Raw genomic sequence first — 22,616 nt, forward strand, 5'->3', positions numbered from 1 at the left:
GCAGCGTTATCTCTGATGGCACGAGGGCGGGACAACCTGTCACTCACATGACATCACAGCAATAGCAAACCACATCGATCCAACAATTGAATAAATTCCCGATGGACAAAATCAAGTCCCGTCATAAAAATAAAAAAAATTCTAGTTGGAGAAGCAGTTTCACTCAGATATGTTTTAATAGATCGCAACTTCCATTTCATGCCGCCTTTAAGACATGTAAGACCTTTTTATTTTAAGACACCCTCTATATTAATACAGAGGGAATGAATGAACATGCTGTCAATACAACTGTTGTCCAAGGGGTACACTGGTTGCTTGAAAAGATGTCTGAAAGAAAGTATTTTGATTCTGTACAAAACAAAATACACATATGGATAAAATAACTGGGACACACCTCTTAGTTATTAGTTCAAGCATTTCAATCAGACCCATAACCACATGTGCATAAAACATTTACAAACATTTGTTAAAATAATGGGTAGTTCTGAGGAGCTCAGTGAATTCAAGTGTGGTACTGTAGGATGCCACTTTTGCAATAAGTCAGTTCATGAAATGTCATCCCTGCTGGATATTCCACAGTCAGTTTAAGTGGATAGTGGAAGTGTTTAGAAACAGCAGCAACTCAGCCATGAAGCAAAAGACCATGTAAAGTCACAGAGCAGGGTCACTGAGTGCTGAGGCGCATGGTGTGTAAAAGTCACCAAAGTTCTGCTGATTTCATATTAGCTGAAAAGATCCATTAATATCAGCACAAAAACTGTGCGGCGGGAGCTTTATGGAATGGGTTTCCATAGTCGAGCAGCCTCATGTCAACAAGTACAACGCCAAGCGTCGGATGGAGTGACGTAAAACACGCCGCCACTGGACAGCAGTGGAAACATGTTCTGGAGTCATGAATCACACTTCTCTGTTTTGCAATCTGATGGGCGAGTCGGTGTTTGGCGAAGGCCTGGAGAACGTTTCCTGCTTGACTGCATTGTGCCAACTGTAAAGTTTGGTGGAGGAGGGATGTTCTGCAGGGGTTGGACTATAGGCTCTTTACTTCTAGTGACGGGTAAACTTAATGCTTCAGCACACCAAGGCATTTTGTACAATGCTATGCTTTCAACTTTGTGGGAACAGTTTGGGAAAGGCCCTTTTCTATTCCAGCGTGACGGCGCCCAAAGCAAGGTTCATAAAGACATGGTTGGATGAGTTTGGTGTGGAAGAAGTTGACTGGCCTGCACAGAGCCCTGACCTCTACCCCACTGAACACCTTTGGGTTGAACAGGAATGAAGATCCTCGGCCATCATCAGTGCCAGTAGATTTTTTTCTTATCTACTTCCTTTGATGTCAGAGATCATGAACCAATAAGATGTGAGCTAGAGGTCTATAAATCCAGGAGAAAGCTGTTAGCATTCTCATGTACCTCAATTGTTTGGCTGGCGCAGGACTCTTGAAAATCTTCATGAAATCAAAATGGATAATTCTTATTTTTTATGTAATATTGCAGTATTTATTATAAATGATTTATTTGTGCACATCATTAGTGTTTTTTTAAAAAAATTCTAAAAATATCTTCCCTCTTTGCATCTCTTCTCTGATGATGTGTTCACTGGCGCGAGGGCGGGACAACCTGTCACTCTCATGACATCACAGCAACAGCAAACCTAAAACATCTAATCAATTCCCAATGGAGAGTTCCTCCCTACATTTTTTCTTGTGCAAGAAGCCGTTTCACTATGAATAGGCTATACATCATAATAGGAAAAAGAAGACTATCACTGAAGACTAATGCTGAATTATCAAGTCCAATTTTTTTTGTGTGCAAAATGTTAGTGTCTTAACCTTTTAAACTGTTCCTTTTAACTTCAAAATTAGAAATATGCAAAAATGTTGACAAAAAAAGTATATTTAGAGGTAGCTCAATCATGTGGAAGATTGCCTATAAAGCTGTGCGGCGTTATTGTGATATGCAAGTAATATTAAAAGTTGCTGCAAATGAACTACATTTTATTGAAATCAGAGCAACACTGACATGACAACAATGACAACAATCTCAAAAAAGCACAAAGTTTTCAACAATCCCTCATTTCTGATGCTCAGCAGCCAGTGTTGACTTTTTGCAGTCTGGATAGATCCGTTGGTGATCTTCCACCACATGAAGGAGAAACTGCAGTTGTTCTTCAGAGTGTGTGAGATAGCCACTGTATTCTTGAATCAGAGCCACTCCTCTCTCTGCGTGATCATTGATTCATTGCATGGTTGCCTGTGCCTCCTGATAATCTGCTTGATTCGGCCAAAGTTCCGGGTCAATTTCAAGGAATGTAATGTAATTTTTTAAACCAAAAAATGTGTTCTAAACCCAAACAATAACCAAGGTGATCATCAATAGAAATATGTATTGATTCCACCAGGAAAGGTAAATCTGCTAAACCGGGTCATGGATGGATTCATTTGGATTTAGTTTCTACAATAAGTAAACTGAGATATGTATCTAAAATACATATTTAGGAATATATGGTGCATTAGATGCTTTTATGGAGATTTTTTTGGAATTTTAGCCAGGTACAATACCAAATCAAATGATCTGTTTTTACGAAAATCATCAAAATCTCAGAAAGTTTAAAGCTATTGAGATACCAGTAATTATTATGTTACTGCCATAAAAAATGGCATGCTGTATTTTCTTATATAAAGGAACAATTTGAAGGGTTAAGAGCATGACAATTGGATACTTTAAAAATAAGGACCACCCTAATGCTAAATTTAAAATCTTTCTTCACAGTAAGCTATACTTGTGGTGTCATCAGCCAATCAGCATTGCCATGACATCATTTTCCATACAGTGACATCATTTAGCCTAATGCTCACATAATTTACAGCAGATGACAACATAAAGTGTCCCCATGAGAAATGTTTGCCTTCTTAAGATATTATAGACATTCTTTCATAACAAAATTTCGAAACCTAACCTAACACAACAAAATTAACACACCTTACAATAGATACAAAAAAAAAGCTTGCATCCCAAAATGCATGATGTTCAGCTAATTACAGATTAAATTAGTTTGACTGTTAATTTATCCCATTGATATTGATATTTCCATTGAGTTGTGTCATACCAAGGCAGGACTCGCTGCGGTTTCCTGCTCTTGAAGCGAACATGCTTGCAGAAGTGACTTCCTGTTGAAATGAGACGAATAGCCTACGCTTATCGCTTGTCTGAAACGACAGTTCACTTTTCTCGGCAGGCGAAAGTAAAGCTTGCACGTCAGAGACAGACTGAAAGCTACATATATGGACAAGTAAATATGAAAAAGAATGGAGGATGGGAATGACCCAACAGTGTTCATAGGAGGGGCATTATTTACGAGTTTACCTGCAGGAAGGTGAGCTCTGTGTGCGGAACAGACACCGGCGCCTCCCTTCATCGCCTGTTCCTCCCTCCCCCAACCACCACCACCAACAACAACATGGATCATCGCAGTCCACCTGCTGCGCCTTGTAGTCAAGATTACTCTATTTTATTCTAAGGTATCTATGAAAGGTTTCTAGAACATTGCACTCTGTTTTAAGAGTTAACCAGGGTTCTCGATGAAACCATTAAGTGAACAATGTAGCGAGCATCAGAAGAAAAGCGCTGGGGAGATGCCAAGTGAGGAGGAGGCGAGAACAGCACCTGGAAACGGTGTGAATGTGAACGCAGCACCTACAAGAGAGGTACTAACTTACTAATACTAATAAACGCGAATTCTTATTTTACACGAGTGTTTTTGATGTTATTTGAGTTTTTAATGAAACTTGGACTCGTTTGTTGGCTGGTTTGTCGAGGTTACACAAACCCGTCTGCTCTCATTCCTGTCCATGACTGCGTTTCACCACGGTTAACTATTATAAAAACATTTTTTTAAAGGTTAGTATAAAAAAAGGTTCAAAGGTTAGTTAGTATTATTACATTTGTGTTAAGGAGTAGGGTAATCAAAAATGCTAATTCTACCCTCATTTGGTTGCATAAATGTTTGACTTTTTTTCCACACAAAAGGAGAATTACAGCCTCAGTCACTATTCACTTTCTTCTTTCCATACAATGAAATTGAATGGTTACTTGTATTAATTTCTCTTTATCACTCCCTTGGTAGATAATAAATCAATAAAAATATTCATGGGAAGGATGAGGATAAGCTACTACTATATTCCCTAATGTAAAAGTGAATAAAGATGACAAAACTATGATTACAAAATGTAATTTTGGTTGGTCTGCATACCATAGACAAAACCTAATAATAATAATAATACTTATTATTATCATTGATGATGATGATGATGATAATAATACTTATTATTATTATTATTATCATCAATATTTATATGATGAAAAATGCCTGCAAATAATGGCAATTACATCCACCCTTATGCAGTGGTGTGTCATCCATGCACTATTAGCAATCAAATGACTTCCCTTTTATCTTACTATAGGGTTCATACTGCACAAACTAAACTAACTGTTAGTTCCTCATCCCAGACTTTAGTGAAATACAGAACAGGCTTATAGAGTACAGTCTTCAGCTGAGAAGAGAAGTAATGCAAACTAGATAGAAGCTTTTGTCCAGGCAAACTTTGATGTTGGCTTAAGAAAGCCAAGGTGAAAAGTTTGAAGTTGCTTTAAAATCTTGATGTTTAAGATTAGAATAGTTTGAAGTTTGAAGTAGCTTGAAGGTTTTAAGGCCAGGTAGGCCTAGATATTTTGCAAGGGTGTTCTTGGTGGTTGCTAGGGTGTGGCTAGGCAGTTGCCAGTGTGATATCTAAAGCCAGCTGACGGCCTGATTCAAAATATCTCTGAGTGGACTTACTCAGCTTTATATCTTATAAAGACAAGGGGGTGTGTTGAGCTGTTATATGGTTGTGTTTGATCAGTGATCATAATCTTTGAATGATCTTCTTGGCAGAGTTCAGGTCAGCAGAACGGGTCTTCTCACGATGCCGTCAGCCCCGTATCCCAGTCCCAACCCGAGCATCAGCCTCCGTCCTCTGCGCCAGCTCCTGCTCAGCCTCCCAGAGAACAGTGGGGTGGCAAATATGAATTTCTTCTCTCCTGTATTGGCTACTGTGTTGGCCTGGGAAATGTCTGGAGGTTCCCCTACCTCTGCTACCGAAATGGAGGAGGTGAGCGACAGTAAATATGAACAGAATGTACATTGTGGATCATTTAAGTTGTAAAACACAAGCTATTCTCAGTGTAAATGTGTGGTTCATTTACCATTATTTGGTGAAGATTTGCAGGCAAAAAGCAGTCATTTCAATAGGAATCTGCCCCATAAAAAGTTCCCGCATAATTTTGTGAATGGGTCTTTCATGGGAAAACCAGGACGTTTGGTAATCCTAAACTGAAATCCATCCCTCTGACCAACCAACCAAAACCAAAACCCTTCCCTGTAGTGGGGAGGAGGGCACATTCCTCTTTAAACCTCTGAAATAAATTTGCCTAAACCAAGACGGCCTCAAAAAAAGAAATTTGCAATGTAAAGATGGTTAGTAATACAGATGAAGAGACACCTGTTCAAAGATTGTGGGAAGAGGTGATGTAGAAAAGCACAGAGAGGTTATAGGTTATACAAAGTCTTGATTTTGATTTTGCGGTATTTTACATAATTACAACTCCTCTCTCCCCAGTCTGTCTCGAACGTGTCATTAATTTTCCTAAGGGGCGATGAACAATCTTAACAGTCAAGAGCTGCTATAGATCTATGTATCTATACATGATGACAACTGCTCTCTCTGGGTCAGCGGCAGCACCAACACAAAGTTCGCTGTGATTGGACTCGTCAAAGATTTAAAAGACACAAGAGAATCGTTGACATTTTGGAATAAGATCGCATGGGTGTTTGAATCGAGATTGCTATCTTTTAACAATTAATTGTGCAGCTCTAACACAGTGATGTTTCAGTTCTGTACATGATTAGTTAAATACAGAATTAACAGGACTTTAACATGGGCTTATATAATCTTTGTTTGGCCTCATCACTTAGTAGAGCCATTACATCAATAGAGAAGCTTCTTAATAGTAAATCAGATCATGTATATATATTATTTTTTATTTTTTTATTTTTTATTAAATCACAGCTTTCCTGACAGGATGTTTTCATGTCCATAGGTGTATATTTACTATTTGCAATATATATACACAGTGTTTTTTAAGGTTCTGGATGGTTTGAAGAGACGTATTTAATGTGTAATGTATAAATAATGCAAATCCTGAGGAGGAAACAACCCATTGACAAATGCCAGTGATTTAAGAGTGTGGAATCATTGGCACAAAAGACATAATTTGTGGTTGTGGCTCAATGGTTGGTGTACATGCTCCTACATGTTGAGCTGTGTCTTACTCATGCCATTTAAAAAAACAGGAATAAGAATATAAGTGTTTAAAAAGCCAAAAATTAACATTGACAACTAAAATTAACAAGAAAAAAAAAATGAAAAAACAAGAAAAAAAGCATTTGGCAGATGTTTTTATCCAAAGCGACTTGCATTGTATTCGCTTTTCCTGGGAATCAAATCTATGACCTTGGCGCTGCTAGCGCCGTGCTCTAGCCTACTGTTTGAGCAACAAAAAAAGCTTACAAGTCTCTGAAATAGAACGTTGACTGTTATCCTGTGTTGGGTTGCAGGTGTGTTTCTCATCCCATACTTCATCATGCTCTTCTTCACGGGAATGCCTCTCTTCCTCATGGAGCTCAGCCTGGGCCAGTATGGAGCTGCGGGTCCCATCACCGTCTGGAAGTGCTGTCCCCTCCTCAAAGGTACCACAACACATGCAATTCAGCAGCTTTATTATGGTTTGTAATTTGGGCTGTGGTTATGTAAATTTGGGTTTGAGTTCTATTCATTATTCAAAGTCGTGTAGCTCCACTCTGCATAAGAAGTAAGAAAAAGTAGTCCCTCTGTATTGTAATTAAATACAGGGCTAAACAAACTGATTGTGTTGTCTTGGCCTCGTTGCAGGGATTGGCATAGGGATGCTGTGTGTGTCCATTCTTGTGTGTCTCTATTATAATGTCATTATCGCTTGGACGTTCTACTACCTGGGCAGCTCTTTCCAGAGCCCTCTTCCCTGGTCATGTGATGCTCTTCATAACATTGCATTTTGTGGAGTAAGTCTTACTTTTCTGCTAGAAAGTTAGCATAAAATGTTAAACAATTGTAATTCAATTGTTTTGTTCTCTCCACAGAACAAAACTAATGTCACCCAAAGTCCCTCTGAGGTCTTCTGGAAGTAAGGATTCTCAATTATTCTTTTTTTCTCAGTTTCTCTATACAAATTTACTAAACTAGCCTGTAAATTGCCTTCTTTTATAAATAAATACAATTAAATGAAAAATTATTTAAAAAAAACATTGATTTTGAAACTAGTGTATATTAATATACTAATTGATGATCCATAAAATGTGCACAGTTCTGACGTGATGTGTAAGCCACATATTTTATGTTTTGTGTCTCAGTAAATGTTGTAAAAATGCTTGAATAACTAGTCTCAAATATGAAGCACAAGCAGAACAAAATTATCAGAACACAGTGTCAAATTATGTAAAACAAAACAAAAAACAATTGTTGCATTAAATTAATGGGACAGTTTATAAACTAATTGATTATTGGAAGTTTTTCAAAGAAATTTGGGTAACATTTTGCAATAGGTCTATAAATCTGTTAACATTATTTAATGCATTAAGTATCATGAGCTAATAATTTTAATATTTACAGCATTTATTAATGTTGATTTATAAATGTACTATTCATTGATTTTGTTTATAATTAATTTAATCATAATCATGTTTATAACTGTTTTATTTATTAAATATGTGTATGTTAAAATCAACATTAACATACACTACCATTCAAAAGTTTGGTCACTTTTTAGAAATTAATTCACCAAGAATGCATACAATTGATCAAAAGTGTCTTTAAAGATATTTATAATATTACCAATGATTTCTATTAATCAGCACAACTGTTTTCGACATTTATAATGATCAGAAAAGTTTCTGAGCATCAAATCAGCATATTAGACTGATTTCTGAAGGATCATGTGACACTGAAGACTGGAGTAAATTCAGCTTTGCCATCACAGGAATAAATTACATTTGAAAATATATTAAAATAGAAAACAGATCATTTAAATTGTCATAATATTTCACAATATAACAGTTTTTGCTGTATTTTTGTTAAATAAATGCAGCCTTGGTGAGCACAAGACTTCTTTCAAAAGCATTAAAAAATCTTTGAATGGTAGTATAGATTAAAGAAATGCTGTACAAGTATTTTCATGCATGACCTAATGTTACTGAAATTGTTGCCCTAATTTGATTGTTCATGGTTCATGTTTGTTCACATCCTTGAATCTAAAAATACCACAGTTAGAGGTGTGATGATCTGTTGTTACTGACACACACAGACCTGTAACATCTATTCTAGTGTTCTGTGGTAAGATTAATGCGAATGTGCCACAAACAACTTGAAACAGCCCTAGCCAATGGCACAATACTGCAGGTTGAACTTGAGACTTACACAGTGTTTGTGTGTGTTCAGCGTAAAGGTTCTGGGTGTGGTGAACAGTGAAGGGCTGCATGATCCCGGGCCAGTGCGTTGGCCTCTAGCTCTCTGTTTGCTGGCTGCCTGGGTGGTCATTTTTCTCTGCATGCTCAAGGGCATTCGCAGCTCCGGCAAGGTAAGATGTCGCCGTGCATCCAGTTGGCTTTTTTCCCGATAGGAAAGTAGCTGCAAGGTTTTTTTTTGTTTTTTTTTACATTTTCATTAAAATTTTAGTTCAAGTTTAAATAATTGTTTTTGTGTTTTTTTGTAATTTTTTTAAATTAGTTAAAAAAACCATTTATATAGTTGCTAACTTGCTATTAATTTTTATTTTAGTTATAGTTATTTGAATACATCACAGACATCCCACCTCTAATGGAAGTTCCTGGAGTCTCCCGCATATTGGTAGCGGCTCCCTGACGCCCGCAATTTATATACAGTATCCCGGAAATCAAGCGAGAGTGTTCTCTTTGTGTGTGTTTTTTCTGTGAATTATTCAGAAGTTGTCAGCCGAGATGTTTTACCAGGAAACGGTAAATGCATTAGTTTTGAATGCGTCTCTTTTGACAACTTCTGTTCGGATTTCGGAGTCACACTCTACATCACTTTCGTGGGAATATTATACGCAAGGATTGGCCTACTATTAAATAAATCACCCCTGGTAACCCGGTTCACACGAGCGAGTGAGCGAGAAAGAAAGCAAATGAATTTGGAGGGAAGGGAAGAAAGCTGTGTTTTATTTTTTTTGCTACAACTATATTGTTTTTTAAATATAAATTAAAAGGCCAAACTCACAAATTATATAAGCCCATGTTACACGGCTTACGCGTATATGAATATAATGTAATATAATATTATGCAATATCCTGTATTCATTGGTGTTTGTGGTGTTTCTCCCTGAAATGAATTTTTGTAGGGTGGGATGTCTGACATCAAATTAAACTAAATGAAAATGAGAAATGTTGCCTCGGCAACTAGCTAAAATATGTATTTTATTGAATTTTTTATGGTTTGAGTTAACTGTAATTTCCCTGTTGACTTCATATGAGGCCATTTCAGAGCAGAGGAGAATATATTCTACATGATACAAATTAATTTCCCATCTTTCCTCTGATGTAAGGTGGTGTATGTGACTGCTACCTTCCCGTATTTTGTGCTGGTGGTCCTCATCATCAGAGGGGCCACCCTTGAGGGCTCCTTAAACGGTGTCGCCTTTTACCTCACCCCAAACTGGGTCAATTTGGCTGATGCACAGGTACAATTTATTAAACAGTGACATTTTTTTAATCAATGCTACAGTTTTCCATTTCCTTCAGTTTTGTACACATTTTGTAACGTCCTGTCATTGTAGGTGTGGAATGATGCTGCGTCGCAGATCTTTTATTCCTTGGGTATTGGTGTTGGTGGCCTCCTGTCAATGGCGTCTTACAATAAATTTGACAATAATGTCATCAGGTTAGTGTGGGGAAACACTGTTTTTACTTTTGGTCTCATGAAACTTAAAGGTCTTAAAATGATTTCTTTCCTGCAGGGATACGCTGATTATCACCATAGGGAACTGCGCTACCAGCTTTTTTGCTGGATTTGCCATTTTCTCTATCCTGGGTCATATGGCTTGGAGGAAGGGAGTGCCTGTGGGTCAGGTGGCAGACACAGGTACAGCCTGTTTAGCCTGTTTTCTTCCTCTTCTGACATCCCAGCACACAACTCTCAGCACACACCAGCCCTATGATTTTCAGTCACATAAAATGTTTTTAAATTCTTGCAGTTTCAAAGCCAATGCATAGCTTATTATTTTTCAAGAACGTATGTCATTATATTTAACCTTTTAGGTCCTGGTCTGGCGTTTGTTGCCTACCCAGAAGCCCTTGCTCTTCTCCCTGGATCAGTGTTTTGGTCCATTCTGTTTTTTCTCATGCTCTTTATGCTGGGAGTGGACACACTGGTAAGACCCTGCAGTGCATTCAGGTTTTTATGTTTGACAGTTATTCATGTTGGAGACCATTTTCATGTTGTATCTAATGTCACACACACATACACTTCTATTCAAAGGTTTGAGGTTGGTAAGAATTTGTAATGTTTTTGAAAGAAGTCTCTTATGTTCACCAAGGCTGCATTTAAGAATGATCCATATTAAATGACTGGAAAGGCCATGGGAACCTGATTGGTCCAAAAGTGTGAGAACTCTGTTTGATAGGAATCCAAGTGATCGGGTTTCAGTGTTTCTGGATTCGAAATGTTATTGTAGGAAACCTCACTATTCAGGAAGCAGATTTGTCAAGAGATGTGTGAAATAACAGTGTACAATACATCCTGTCTTCGTGCACATTTACTGAAATGAGTGTTGTAGCTCAGTGATGGGATGTGCTGTAACACAGCGGTTTTCCTTCCTCTGTCTTCCCCTGAAAGCCCTGTCTTTCTTTCAGTGTCACTAAGTTCAGTTTCAGAGTATTTTATTGCTTTATATATACAACAAATATAGCTTGAATATACTGCAGTTTGGAATGAGCACAAACAGGTGATGCAGATGATGGCACACAGCAGTCCTTGTGTTGGCCTAACAGCAAACCGAGGATCTGTTTAATTTTGTTGATGTAGATGTCAGGGAAACTTATGACATGTTTGTATACTCCAGACAGGTTAAGAGAGGACGCTGTCCTTTGTTTAATTCTTGCTATTGTGAAGTTCTCTCTCTGTGTCCTGTAGTTTGGTAACATGGAGGGCATCTGTACAGCAGTGATGGATGAGTTTCCTCAGCTCAGATCCAATCTGAAGCACAAGACGCTGTTCCTGGCGCTGCTGTGTTTCGCCTTCTATCTGATGGGCCTGCTGCTTATCACTGATGTAAGAGGAGCAAACAAACCGATATTAGTGTTACGTATTTGAAATTTTTATAAATACTTGTGTACGGATGTCCAAAGTTTAGCTATGCTTCTGAAATGTTTAATATCACAATTCATCATCTTGTCCATCTTCATATTGTTCATTAGGGATCCTCTTCATGCTATTACTGTTTTTGTTGTCTCATATTTTCATTTTTTCCTGTGTTTTTTCATCACAGGGTGGGATATACTGGTTCACGCTCATAGACTCCTTCAGCACTAGCTTTGGTCTCATCATCATTACTCTCTTCATGTGCATTGGCATCTCATTCTTCTATGGTACACTCTCTTTGATTTTCTCATATAGTAGTTTTAGGGGGTGTTCACACTTGTCAGGTTTGGTTCGATTGAAACAAACTATGGTGCGACTACTCTATTAGTGCGGTTTATTTGAATAAGTGTGAACGCCGCCATCTGAACCCTGGGGCCGGTTGCATAAACTGCTTAGACTAGTCTTAAAAGTAAGTCATCTAATGTTTTTTTCTTCAAGACTGGTGCTTACTTTTTAAAGTCAGTTACATAAAAAGGTAGATGGTCTCATTTGAATCAGAAAAGTAAGACTGGTTACCTCTTGACTAATTTCTAGCGGTCAAATTAGTTCTTAAGGCTTAACAGTCTTAACATAGTGGCTAAGTTTATGCAACTGGCCCCTGGTGCGCACCAAACAAGTGGACAGAGACCACTGAAAAAATGAGTCTTGGTTCGCTTCCAAACAAACTCTGTTGAGGTTTGACTGAAATATGAACACAACATGGACCAAAGGCATCTAAAAGGACAGAATGCTCAAGCATACCTAGTTTTTCTCATTATGGGAGCTACGTTGCACATTACAGTTGGGTATAGGTGTTGAAAATGCTGTCTTGCAGCAGATCTTCATTTATGTGCAACCGAGGAATTCCTGGTGCTGTTTTCACATTTTCTAAACTCATCATGAGTTCTAAGCTGGTAGAAGTAACATAATATGTACGCACATACAACGAGCGTGTTTAGCCCAAAACACAGCATTGTTTTCAGTGTTCCGTCGCAAAATAGTTTATTCATCATAAAAGCCGTTTTTTTGTTTTGTATCTAAGTCTGAAAAATGACAGTGCGATCCGGACAAGCAGAACCGAAATACAAGTGTGAACACACCCTAAGATTCAGAGTAAAGCAACTTTTTGGGTTTTTATCAGTCCACAGGAAGCAAAATTAATGGTTTAAGGAACAGTAGCAGGTTGATATTGTTGGTGCTTCTGATGAAGAACACAACACGCATATTCACATCTGATGCACTTAAGATATTCTGCTTTGTGTTTCTGAGTTTGTGTTTCCCAATCCATTTTTGTGGTATCTATTTCAGATAAACCTGCTTGAATAAATTTTTTTTTGGTATATTGCTTTACATGTCCGTCACATGGTTTAATGGTTTCAGTTAAATTCAAATAAAGTTTATTTGTATAGCGCTTTTCACAATGCATATTGTTTCAAGGGATCTTTATAGAAAAATACTACATTTTCTTGTTGTAATGTTACATTCATTGGTTTGGTTAAGTGTTTGCTAAGTAATAATCAACCTCTCTGTCACATGTTCCTTTACGTCATGTGACTGCATTCTGAGATCTATATTATATTTGCATATGCTGATGTAATTGCAGGGGTGAACCAGTTCTGTCAGGACATTGTGGACATGATCTGTCACTGCCCGCCCTGGTGCACTAAACTGCTGTGGTACTTTAAAGCCTGCTGGGTGGTTTTCACTCCCTTCCTGCTGACAGTGAGTGTGCTGTTTTTTGGAATCAGCCTCATCTTTTAACATGTAATGATGCATGTTGTGATGTTTCTGTTGATGACGAACAGTTATGTAATTGTTAATGTAATATGGAAATGTTCATTTATCAGACTTTTAAGGGTCAGAACAGAATTGTATTACGGGCAGGACTTGCCTCTGCAACTAAGTGGAACCAAACACCATATCTGTCCTGCGTCCAGTGTAATGAATAATTCAGAGTTGCTGGGACACTGACAGTGATGGTTCCCATTCACAGAGGCATCTGTCTTTCTATTGAAATCTAAGCGATTGTTTTGTCTGTGCAGTTCATCCTGACCTACATCTTCATCGAGATGTACCGTACGTCTCTGACCTACGGTTCATACGTGTTTCCGATCTGGGGCAAAGCGCTGGGCGTGTGTATGGGTGCCTTCTGCTGTCTGCAGATTCTCATCTGGGCCATTGTGGCTGTCAGTAAAGAGTCTGGCACTCTTAAAGATGTAAGTCCCTCCAAATAACTATATATATATATTATACTATTAACACTTATTCTGCAAGGATGCATTTAACTAATCAAAAGTGACAGTAAAAACAATTATTTAAATTAAATTAATAATTAATACATTTTAAATTAAAGGTATAGTGGAGGATCTTTCCGGATTTTAGATAAGACCCGCCCTCTCCACTTTTTGAAAAGTTTGATTGATTCACCAGAATGATTGACAATTAGGAGGACCAATAGTATAGGTGATCCACCCGGAAGTAAAAAATCCTCCGCTATACCTTTAATGTAAATAAATTATTTAAATACAAGTTTCAAATATTATTAAAGTGCCCCTATTATGCTTTTTTGGATGTATCTTTTGTGTTGTTTGTAATACAGCTGTTTGTGAATGTAAAATGTCTGCAAAGTTTCAAAGATCAAAGTGCACGATAAAATCGATTCTGAAGTGCCTGAAACGAGTCGTCAGTAATTCCAGTCTCACTTACTGCACAAACCTACTGTAGCAAAGCCTGGAACAAATTAGTTTAATTAGCATTAATGCCAGCCGATGGTCTTCATTGGCTGCCTGCAAACGACGTCTACTTTGACACGCCCTTAAACACTGTATTTGTAGCTGAGGCCTGGAAGAGTCTGGTTCGTGTTGTCGACATGTCGAGAAGACACTGTTTTCTGCACACTGAAAGCAAATTCACTTTGTTTGCACTTCCAAGGGATGAGGACTCAAGTGGGAATTGATATGGTTAAAACTGACGTCATCGTTACTGTTCATATCACTTCTATACAAGCGCCGAGGAAACCTCCAGAGCTGACATTCAGATGTGGCAATGGGCGTTTTGTTTCAGACACGCGCTGTAAGCGGTAGACCAATCACAACAGACTGGGACATCTGACCAATCAGAGCAGAGTAGCTCTCGGAAAGGCGGGGTTTAGAGAGACTGAATCCTTTATCAAACCGTTTCAGACACTGAGAAAAGAGGTGATGCTGTAGTGTAGATAATGAGCAAATTAAAGTGTTTTTTGATCTTGGATGCACGTAAACTTATTGTAGGAGACCTCCAAAACAAAATTAGGAACCTTTAAAATGGCAAATTAACATTGCATGTGTTAATTTTGACCTATGTTTCTTACATTCAGCGCTTTAAGAAATCCATCCGTCCCCTCAACTCCTGGCGTGTTAACAACATAAACACGACCACTCAGGAGCAGCACGTGGAGCCCCAGAGAATAGACGGACCCTTCACGGTTAACCTGACTGATGCAGACTTCACCGCCATGAACTGGGAGGCCATAAGCGAGGCGTAACACTGGCCCAAGTTTTGGGAGGCGGAACTGCACCCTCTGCACCCTCACTGGTGAGGACTTCTGTCTAGAGAACGGTACTCTTCCTCACCAGTCCAGCTGGCCTGAAAGGATGTTACTGACTTGTAGGACATTTATTAGTTTAATTTATGATGATGTTGCTCATTTGAAATAGCACTGGGCCTAAGGCCAAAGCCAGAGACTGAGAAACGGAAAAGACATTTGGTATCTCTGGTTGAATACTTGATGTCTTAAGGATTACATTTCATGCCATTCACCTAGTCTTTTCATCAAAGAGTGTAAAGACTTATTTTATAATGTAACAGACTGAGTAACATGATCTGTTTTTCCTTTACAATGAAATGTACATTATATACAAGAACCAGGTCAAATCAAGTCAAGACAATGCCTTTAAGAGATCTGCAGCAAAACTGAACATGCTATTTAAACATGCTTGTTCTCAAGAAAAGAAAATGTAGTACAAGAGGCATTGTAAACCCTCTTTAGAATGTTTTAAAGTATAAAAGCATTCCCATTTTTTATAACTTTTTGAAATGCCACACATGCAGCAAATAAAATCAAAATGTTTTCATAATTTGTTCTCAGCAAAAGCTGTTTGGTCTGTTGACCAAGGGCAGATTCAGCTTATTTCAGTGTTCTACCAAGGACTTGAACGAAGCATACTTCCTTATGACAGAGTAGGCTCTGAAACAGGTTTGTTTATTCAGAGCACCATGGTAACAGTGGTAAACCTGCTCTTGTTGGGACTTTGTTTTGGACACTAACTCATTGAGCTATCTGGATTTAGATGTTTTCTCTCAGAGTGCATGAATGCCTGCCATTTAATGTTCTGCTCCATTACAGTAGATGCAAACAAACCTTCAGGATTAAATACACAGAAGAAACGTGTAGAGTGCACTGGTGTTCAGCTTACCCTGGATGAACAATTCAAGAATTGAGGGGATATATACACTGAACCTGCAGGGTTGGGTCTGCATACTGCGTTGGTGTATATTTCACAGTGGTTTTCTGCAAACAATTATGGCATAGCTACTTCCTGCGATGGTTTCAAAAAGACGTTTACAGATTTATCAACAGCTCCATGACGCAAAGAGGTTTTAAACAAAATGCAATGCTGAGGAAGTTACTCTAGAAAACTTATTCAGCTCTGAGAACCGTCAAACATTGTTTTTCTTTTTTTTTAATTATTGTGGTCTATGGAAGGTATTTTCTGCTAATTTAAGAAGAATAACTATTTCATTATTTTTTATAAGCGTTCACAAAGTACACTACAGTTCAAAAATAGTCAGTAAGATTTCTAAAAGTTAATTGAAAAAAATCTCACGCTCACCAAGGGTGTTTATTTGATCAAAAATACAGTAAAATTATTGCAATTAAAAATTGTATTTATTCCAGTGATCGCAAAGCTGAATTTTCAGTCTTCAGTGTCACGTGATCCTTCAGAAATCATTCTAATAGACTCATTTTGTGCTTAAGAAAGATTTTTTTTATCAATTTTGAAAACAGTTGTGCTGCTTAATATTTTTGTGGAAGCCGTGATGTATTCAGGATTCTTTGATGAATAAAGCTCAAAAGAACATTTATTTGAAATAGAAATCTTTTATCACTTTTATCAATTTAACGTGTATAAAAGTACACAAAGTGAATCAAATAATTTCTTAAAGAAATCTTACTGACACCAAACTTTTGAATGGTAGTGCATGTGCCAATATGTAAAAAAATTAAAAACGGATTAATTTCAGATTTCATTTTTGATTTTCATTTAGATTTTTTTGATAATACATTGCCCCAAAAAAAGTGCAATTAATAATTTGACCTTTCACTTTTTTTAATTTTTTTTTTTAAAGTCTGCCAAAATTAAATAAAATAAGTCAAAAGTAAAAAAGAAATAGCTAATAATAGTGACAAATGTATTTTAAAATGTAAAGTTTTGTGTTCTAGTGTCAAGAAAAGAAACTCCCCAGTGTATGTTAGAACTCAACTTTTAATTCACAAAACCTCCCTTTGTATATCTTGTTTTATTACTTCACCAGTATGAAAAGCATGAATGAAGTTAAAGGCATGTAGTCACACGCTGACCATCAGAAACAGAGACGAGAACTACAGTATATATCTCTGACTCGCATGAAATGACATTTGGCAATGCTTAAAATGAAAGGCACTGATCTCCTCCATGAGGACGTAACAAAGTTTAGAACATTTTAAAACTAATTTTGGTAACAGCAGGGGAAATCTGAGGCAAGTAACCAGATATATTCAGCCTCACATCCGTCGGTCAATACACATACTCATACTGTGTCATATGGTCTGTTTTTTTTCAGTAAGGGGATGTGAATGGTAATATTTATGGCCAGATCACTTCCTCTGTCAACACTATGTTGAGCTGCACATGAAAAGGGAAGGAGTCCAAGCAAATCCTATGTAAAACAGCCTAGAGTAGGCAGAGGCTGAAAGTCTTTTCATGCGCTTCGGCGTTTGTTTTGAGAGTGAAAGCTCAAGCTCACGCTAACTACACTTAAAAACAGAAGAAACTCACACCAAAAATGGACATTACCATCTAGTGCCCTTATTTGTTAAAGTAAATAAATAAATGTACAGTTATATCATACCTGTTCCCGTTGGTCAAAACAATTACGATATAAATCAAAAATTCCACATGAATGACATGTTCTTCTTACTAAAACTCTTCAAGATTAGAAAGTACCATTGTGCGGGTTTTAGTCCTTTTTTTATATTTTGACATTTTCTCAAAACTGTTGTTATTTCTTTGGCCTTCTGAAGATTTTGGTAAAGGTGTGTTTCTTGCGGTTCGTGTTGGAACCTTCAGTGTCTTCTCCGGTGGAGCAACTGTCCTCGTCCAACAGGTTCTTCTTGCCTGTGATGTGAGAGATTCGGCTGGATCCCTTCCCTGACGATGATGACGGGCCGTCCTGCTCGGAGGTGTAGTTGAGAGAGCGCATGGAGTTGGCTGAGGTGAGGCTAGACGAGTGGATCTCTCCGAGACTGGCACATTTCTCCATGCCAAAGGTCTTTTTCTGCAGCAGAAGGTTGTCGGTGGAGGAACCACCATTGGATCTGGACTGCTTACTGTAGAGGGGAGATGAGGAGCAGCGCTGGGCGTCTCCGCAATGAGACATGGAGAGGGAGGAATCCGATTCAGACCGGTTCAGATCCCTAGATGATGGTACAATGAGAGAAGAGGATTTCAGAATCTACCCATTTACTTTACTTCTGTCTGCTAGTTTTATTTTTTTGAACTTGGTCAACATGAAAAGGCAGTCGCAATCCATTTTTACTTCTATTTAATTGTGTACTTCCATCACACTTGAAACGATTGGATCCCCGATTAGGTATCCATTCAGAATGCAGCCAAACCTAAACTCAATTTGCAGTGGATTGTGAGATACTACTTCCCTCATGAAATGCTTCAAGCACCTACAGAACTTTTGACTGAAGACGATACAACCCACGAAAACATCTCTGCATATTCCAATTACTTTTCCCCTCCCCCAAATCTATCATGCCTTGTTATATTCTCACAACATTATTCTCTTAACAATTAGTGTAACATTAACCATCATTAAATTACTGCATTAATAACTGGCATGGTTTTAGAAAAGCTACATTATCTTCAATATGAACCTAGAACAAAAATAATAAAAAATAATAAATTCAATTATAATAGAAATGAAAGCATTAAAATGATTTCATTATTAAATTATTACATTGTAAAAAAATATTTAATTAATACAAAAAAATATGTAATTTTTTATAATTTATTTAAAATTATATATAAATATAAAATATATATAAATATAAAATATATATAAATATAAAATATATATAAATAAAATATATATATAAATAAAATATATAAATATAATATATATATAAATAAAATATATAAATATATATAATATAATATATAAATATATATAATATAATATATAAATATATATAATATAATATATAAATATATATAATATAATATATAAATATATATAATATAATATATAAATATATATAATATAATATATAAATATATATAATATAATATATAAATATATATAATATAATATATAAATATATATAATATAATATATAAATATATATAATATAATATATAAATATATATAATATAATATATATAGAATATATATATTATATATATATATAGAATATATATATTATATATATATATAGAATATATATATTATATATAGAATATATATATTATATATATATATAGAATATATATAGAATATATATATTATATATATATATATATAGAATATATATATTATATATAGAATATATAGAATATATATATAGAATATATATATATATATATTATATATATAGAATATATATAGAATATATATATTATATATATAGAATATATATATTATATATATATAGAATATATATATTATATATATATATAGAATATATATATTATATATATATATAGAATATATATATTATATATATATATAGAATATATATATTATATATATATATAGAATATATATATTATATATATATATAGAATATATATATTATATATATATATAGAATATATATATTATATATATATATAGAATATATATATTATATATATATAGAATATATATATTATATATATATAGAATATATATATTATATATATATATAGAATATATATATTATATATATATATAGAATATATATATAATATATATATATATAGAATATATATATATAGAATATATATATATAGATATATATATATATATATATATAGAATATATATATATAGATATATATATATATATAGAATATATATAGAATATATATAGAATATATATAGAATATATATAGAATATATATAGAATATATATAGAATATATATATATATATATAAATCCCTGTCTGTATGGTCTAGGTAATGTCATGTCACCCCCTAAAAAGTTGTTTCAGAGGCAGAGCAAGTTTAGAAATATGAAGACATTTTTCCCCCACTGGAAGGATGTCCATTGATGAATCAAGCACCAGGAACATTTTATAAAGAAAGTAAATGGAGTGAATTCTGATTTCATGTTGACTTTAAATAACAAAGAGATGCATGCTGGATTAATTTGGTTTCTCACTGCATTTACATTTAAATAGTTAAAACAAATGAGCTAAATCAAAAAGTTATGATTCAAGAAAAGTGGAATCATAATATCATTCACTATATACAACAGATATAGAATTGATATTCATTACTATTTAGCATGAAAACTAATGCATGAGCTTAAAAATAAAATAAAAATTACTTTGTTAGCAGTCAGTTTTTTAGAATAGGAAATATTTCAGTTCTTAATTTAAAGTTTAATTTATTAATTCATAACAGGGAGGTTGTGGACACCCTACACACATGCCGTGTGTGTACACAGCAAACTGTGTGTGTGGTACCCGATGCTTTCAGTTCCCTGATCGCTGCATGAACCGGTGAACCCTGTTGGCGGCAGACCTGAGACCGCCTCCAGTGACGTGAAGTATGAGGAACGGTACTGAAGCGCAGCAAAGCGCGAGGAAGAGACGATGGAGGGATGAGACAGAGAGGAAGAGAGTGAAGGCACAGGGAGAAACTCTGTGTGACTGATGGAGTGGCTGCGAGTCTGACGCACATAAGGTCGGCCGAGGGGCCACAGGGGCCCGGATTCACTCTCACTGCCCTCTACCAACCTCTGTGAGCTCAGGTTCAGCGTGGGGTCTCCGTGACGGGGCCGCAGGGACGCCAGGCTGGGAGCTGAGGAGAGGCACACACACAGATGTTAGTCATTCAAATTATCCAGTCTCTGTGAGATACTGAATGTACATGGGAGAAAAAACCTGGAAACAGTATTCAATAAGTCATGACAACTAGAGGATTACATGTGAAGCTCTAAGCTATAGTGCTAAATGATATCTGGTATAATATGAGATATTGTGCTATGATGTTGATGAAGGGGAACTTGAGAACATACATGTAGGAACCATCACACCAGTCTTTAATGCAAAAGATTGACCACACTTCAAACACATGACTGAAACACATTTTGAAAGTTCCAGCTGGAAGGAGCATGCGTGATGATGATTGACCACATTAACTGTGGTTAATGAAGGAAAACAGAGCTGGGGAGGAAACAGAGCTGATAACGTGGCACAGGAAGTGAACATATAAAAGTGTGAAAGCATTGCAAGGCCGCAGTGCAAAGAAGATCAGTGTCCACAAAAAATGTACGATGACGAATACACGGTTTCCAGCCTACACCAAAATACTGCAGAGATGCAGCTCTTGGTTAGTTGTATGAATCATGGAAACGTTTAAGATGGATAATGACCGTCTGACTGTACATTATCCAGCTTATTACACGGCTACTTAGCGAATAAATGGATATGAAATATTGTTTGGTCTAATTGTTTTGTCAGAAGACCATGGAGTGATTTGAAAGACATTAAATTACCACAGCAAGTAGGATGCTGGGTCTCATTCACCAATAACGAGTGGATTGTATTTATGCACAGAAGTTTTTACAAAACATATATGTCTAATCCACAACAAGTGCATATGAGCATGAATTTGTTCTTAACCTAGTATTCTAATAAACGACTGCATACCGAGGTTAGTAATTTGCATAAAACATGCACAAATCATTTCTATTTCATCTTAACATATTTATAAACCCACCAAGATCTGTTGCGCACATGTGGTTTCAGTTGTTCCTACTTTTTTCAATAAATCTAAAATAAATTTTAGTATGAAAGATTTTGATCAATCATGATTCTGCAGATTTCATGCACAAATTTGCATGCATACTAGGTTAGTGAATGAGACCCATTGTCTGCTTGCGACAACAGCCAATACAGTTTAACAGACAATTTACAAAATGTTTATGCGCAGAATATTGCCATCGTCCAATCAGAATATTCCAAAGAGCCGTCTAATAAGTTTAAATATAGGCTTTGCACTCTGCGCTTAACACTGGGTTACCATCTTTCTTTTAACCCGAGATTAAGGCCACTTTTAACTTTAGTTTAACAAAAAGGTGGGGTTGTAAAAAGGGGGTAAGCAATAACCCCAAGTTAGCTTTTGCAATGCTAACATTAAGATGCTGCGTTAGAGACATATTGTGAATGACTAACCTAAAAACCCAGCATCACAGAACAAATGTTAGAAATAACCCAAGGTTAACAATTTCAGTGTGAAAAGCCCATATATATAATAAAAAAGAAAGCTTTGAGTTAGCTAGCTTGTGCGCTACCAATAGAGCATTGCTTTGTGGCATCATTTTCAATATAAAAAGTGTGGTCACATTTTGGCATAATTTCGCAGGAATAAAAGATCTATTGTCAACAGCATGAAGCACAGCTCACACAGAAGTCACTTTCAAAATAAGCAACTTTCTGGTGGTCATCACGGAGAATTCCCGTGAACAACCTGAACCCGTTGGGAAATCTGTGCTGGGAAATCTTTCGCAAACACAATTTCTGATTGCGTGGATTCCAATTGTAATGAAAGCATTTAGCAAAAATTCGCCGAACAACAGTAAATGTGACCCCACCTTAAAACTGTTAAGTTTAAATCAG

At 36.1% G+C, this 22,616-nt stretch overlaps 2 protein-coding genes across 5 annotated transcripts in view; one reads left to right on the forward strand and one right to left on the reverse strand.

The window, feature by feature from the left end:
- Nucleotides 1-691: 691 nt before the first annotated feature.
- Nucleotides 692-17,427, forward strand: slc6a7 (solute carrier family 6 member 7). The gene is made up of 15 exons (XM_079846648.1): nucleotides 692-3,703; nucleotides 4,930-5,146; nucleotides 6,652-6,783; nucleotides 6,986-7,134; nucleotides 7,213-7,256; nucleotides 8,567-8,705; nucleotides 9,690-9,824; nucleotides 9,921-10,024; nucleotides 10,101-10,225; nucleotides 10,402-10,514; nucleotides 11,276-11,413; nucleotides 11,631-11,730; nucleotides 13,086-13,204; nucleotides 13,525-13,698; nucleotides 14,838-17,427. The coding sequence occupies exons 1-15, from the start codon at nucleotides 3,578-3,580 to the stop codon at nucleotides 15,003-15,005; spliced, it is 1,983 nt and encodes a 660-aa protein (XP_079702774.1). The 5' UTR covers nucleotides 692-3,577; the 3' UTR covers nucleotides 15,006-17,427.
- The window catches only part of stim1b (stromal interaction molecule 1b), a 40,240-nt gene continuing 34,952 nt past the window's right edge, over nucleotides 17,329-22,616 (reverse strand). For 2 of the 4 annotated variants that reach the window (XM_079846636.1, XM_079846635.1), the window contains 2 exons: nucleotides 20,733-20,796; nucleotides 17,329-18,197 (listed from right to left, as the gene is read on the reverse strand). In XM_079846636.1, coding sequence (XP_079702762.1) covers nucleotides 17,783-18,197; nucleotides 20,733-20,796 — 479 coding nt within the window. In that variant the 3' untranslated portion in view covers nucleotides 17,329-17,782. Of the gene's footprint in view, nucleotides 18,198-20,459; nucleotides 20,797-22,616 lie in introns of all 4 variants that reach the window. The other 2 variants (XM_079846634.1, XM_079846633.1) reach the window with 1 other exon arrangement.

The sequence above is a fragment of the Squalius cephalus genome (genome assembly GCF_949319135.1).
Source record: "Squalius cephalus genome assembly, chromosome: 17".
NCBI classification, from domain to species: Eukaryota; Metazoa; Chordata; class Actinopteri; order Cypriniformes; family Leuciscidae; genus Squalius; species Squalius cephalus.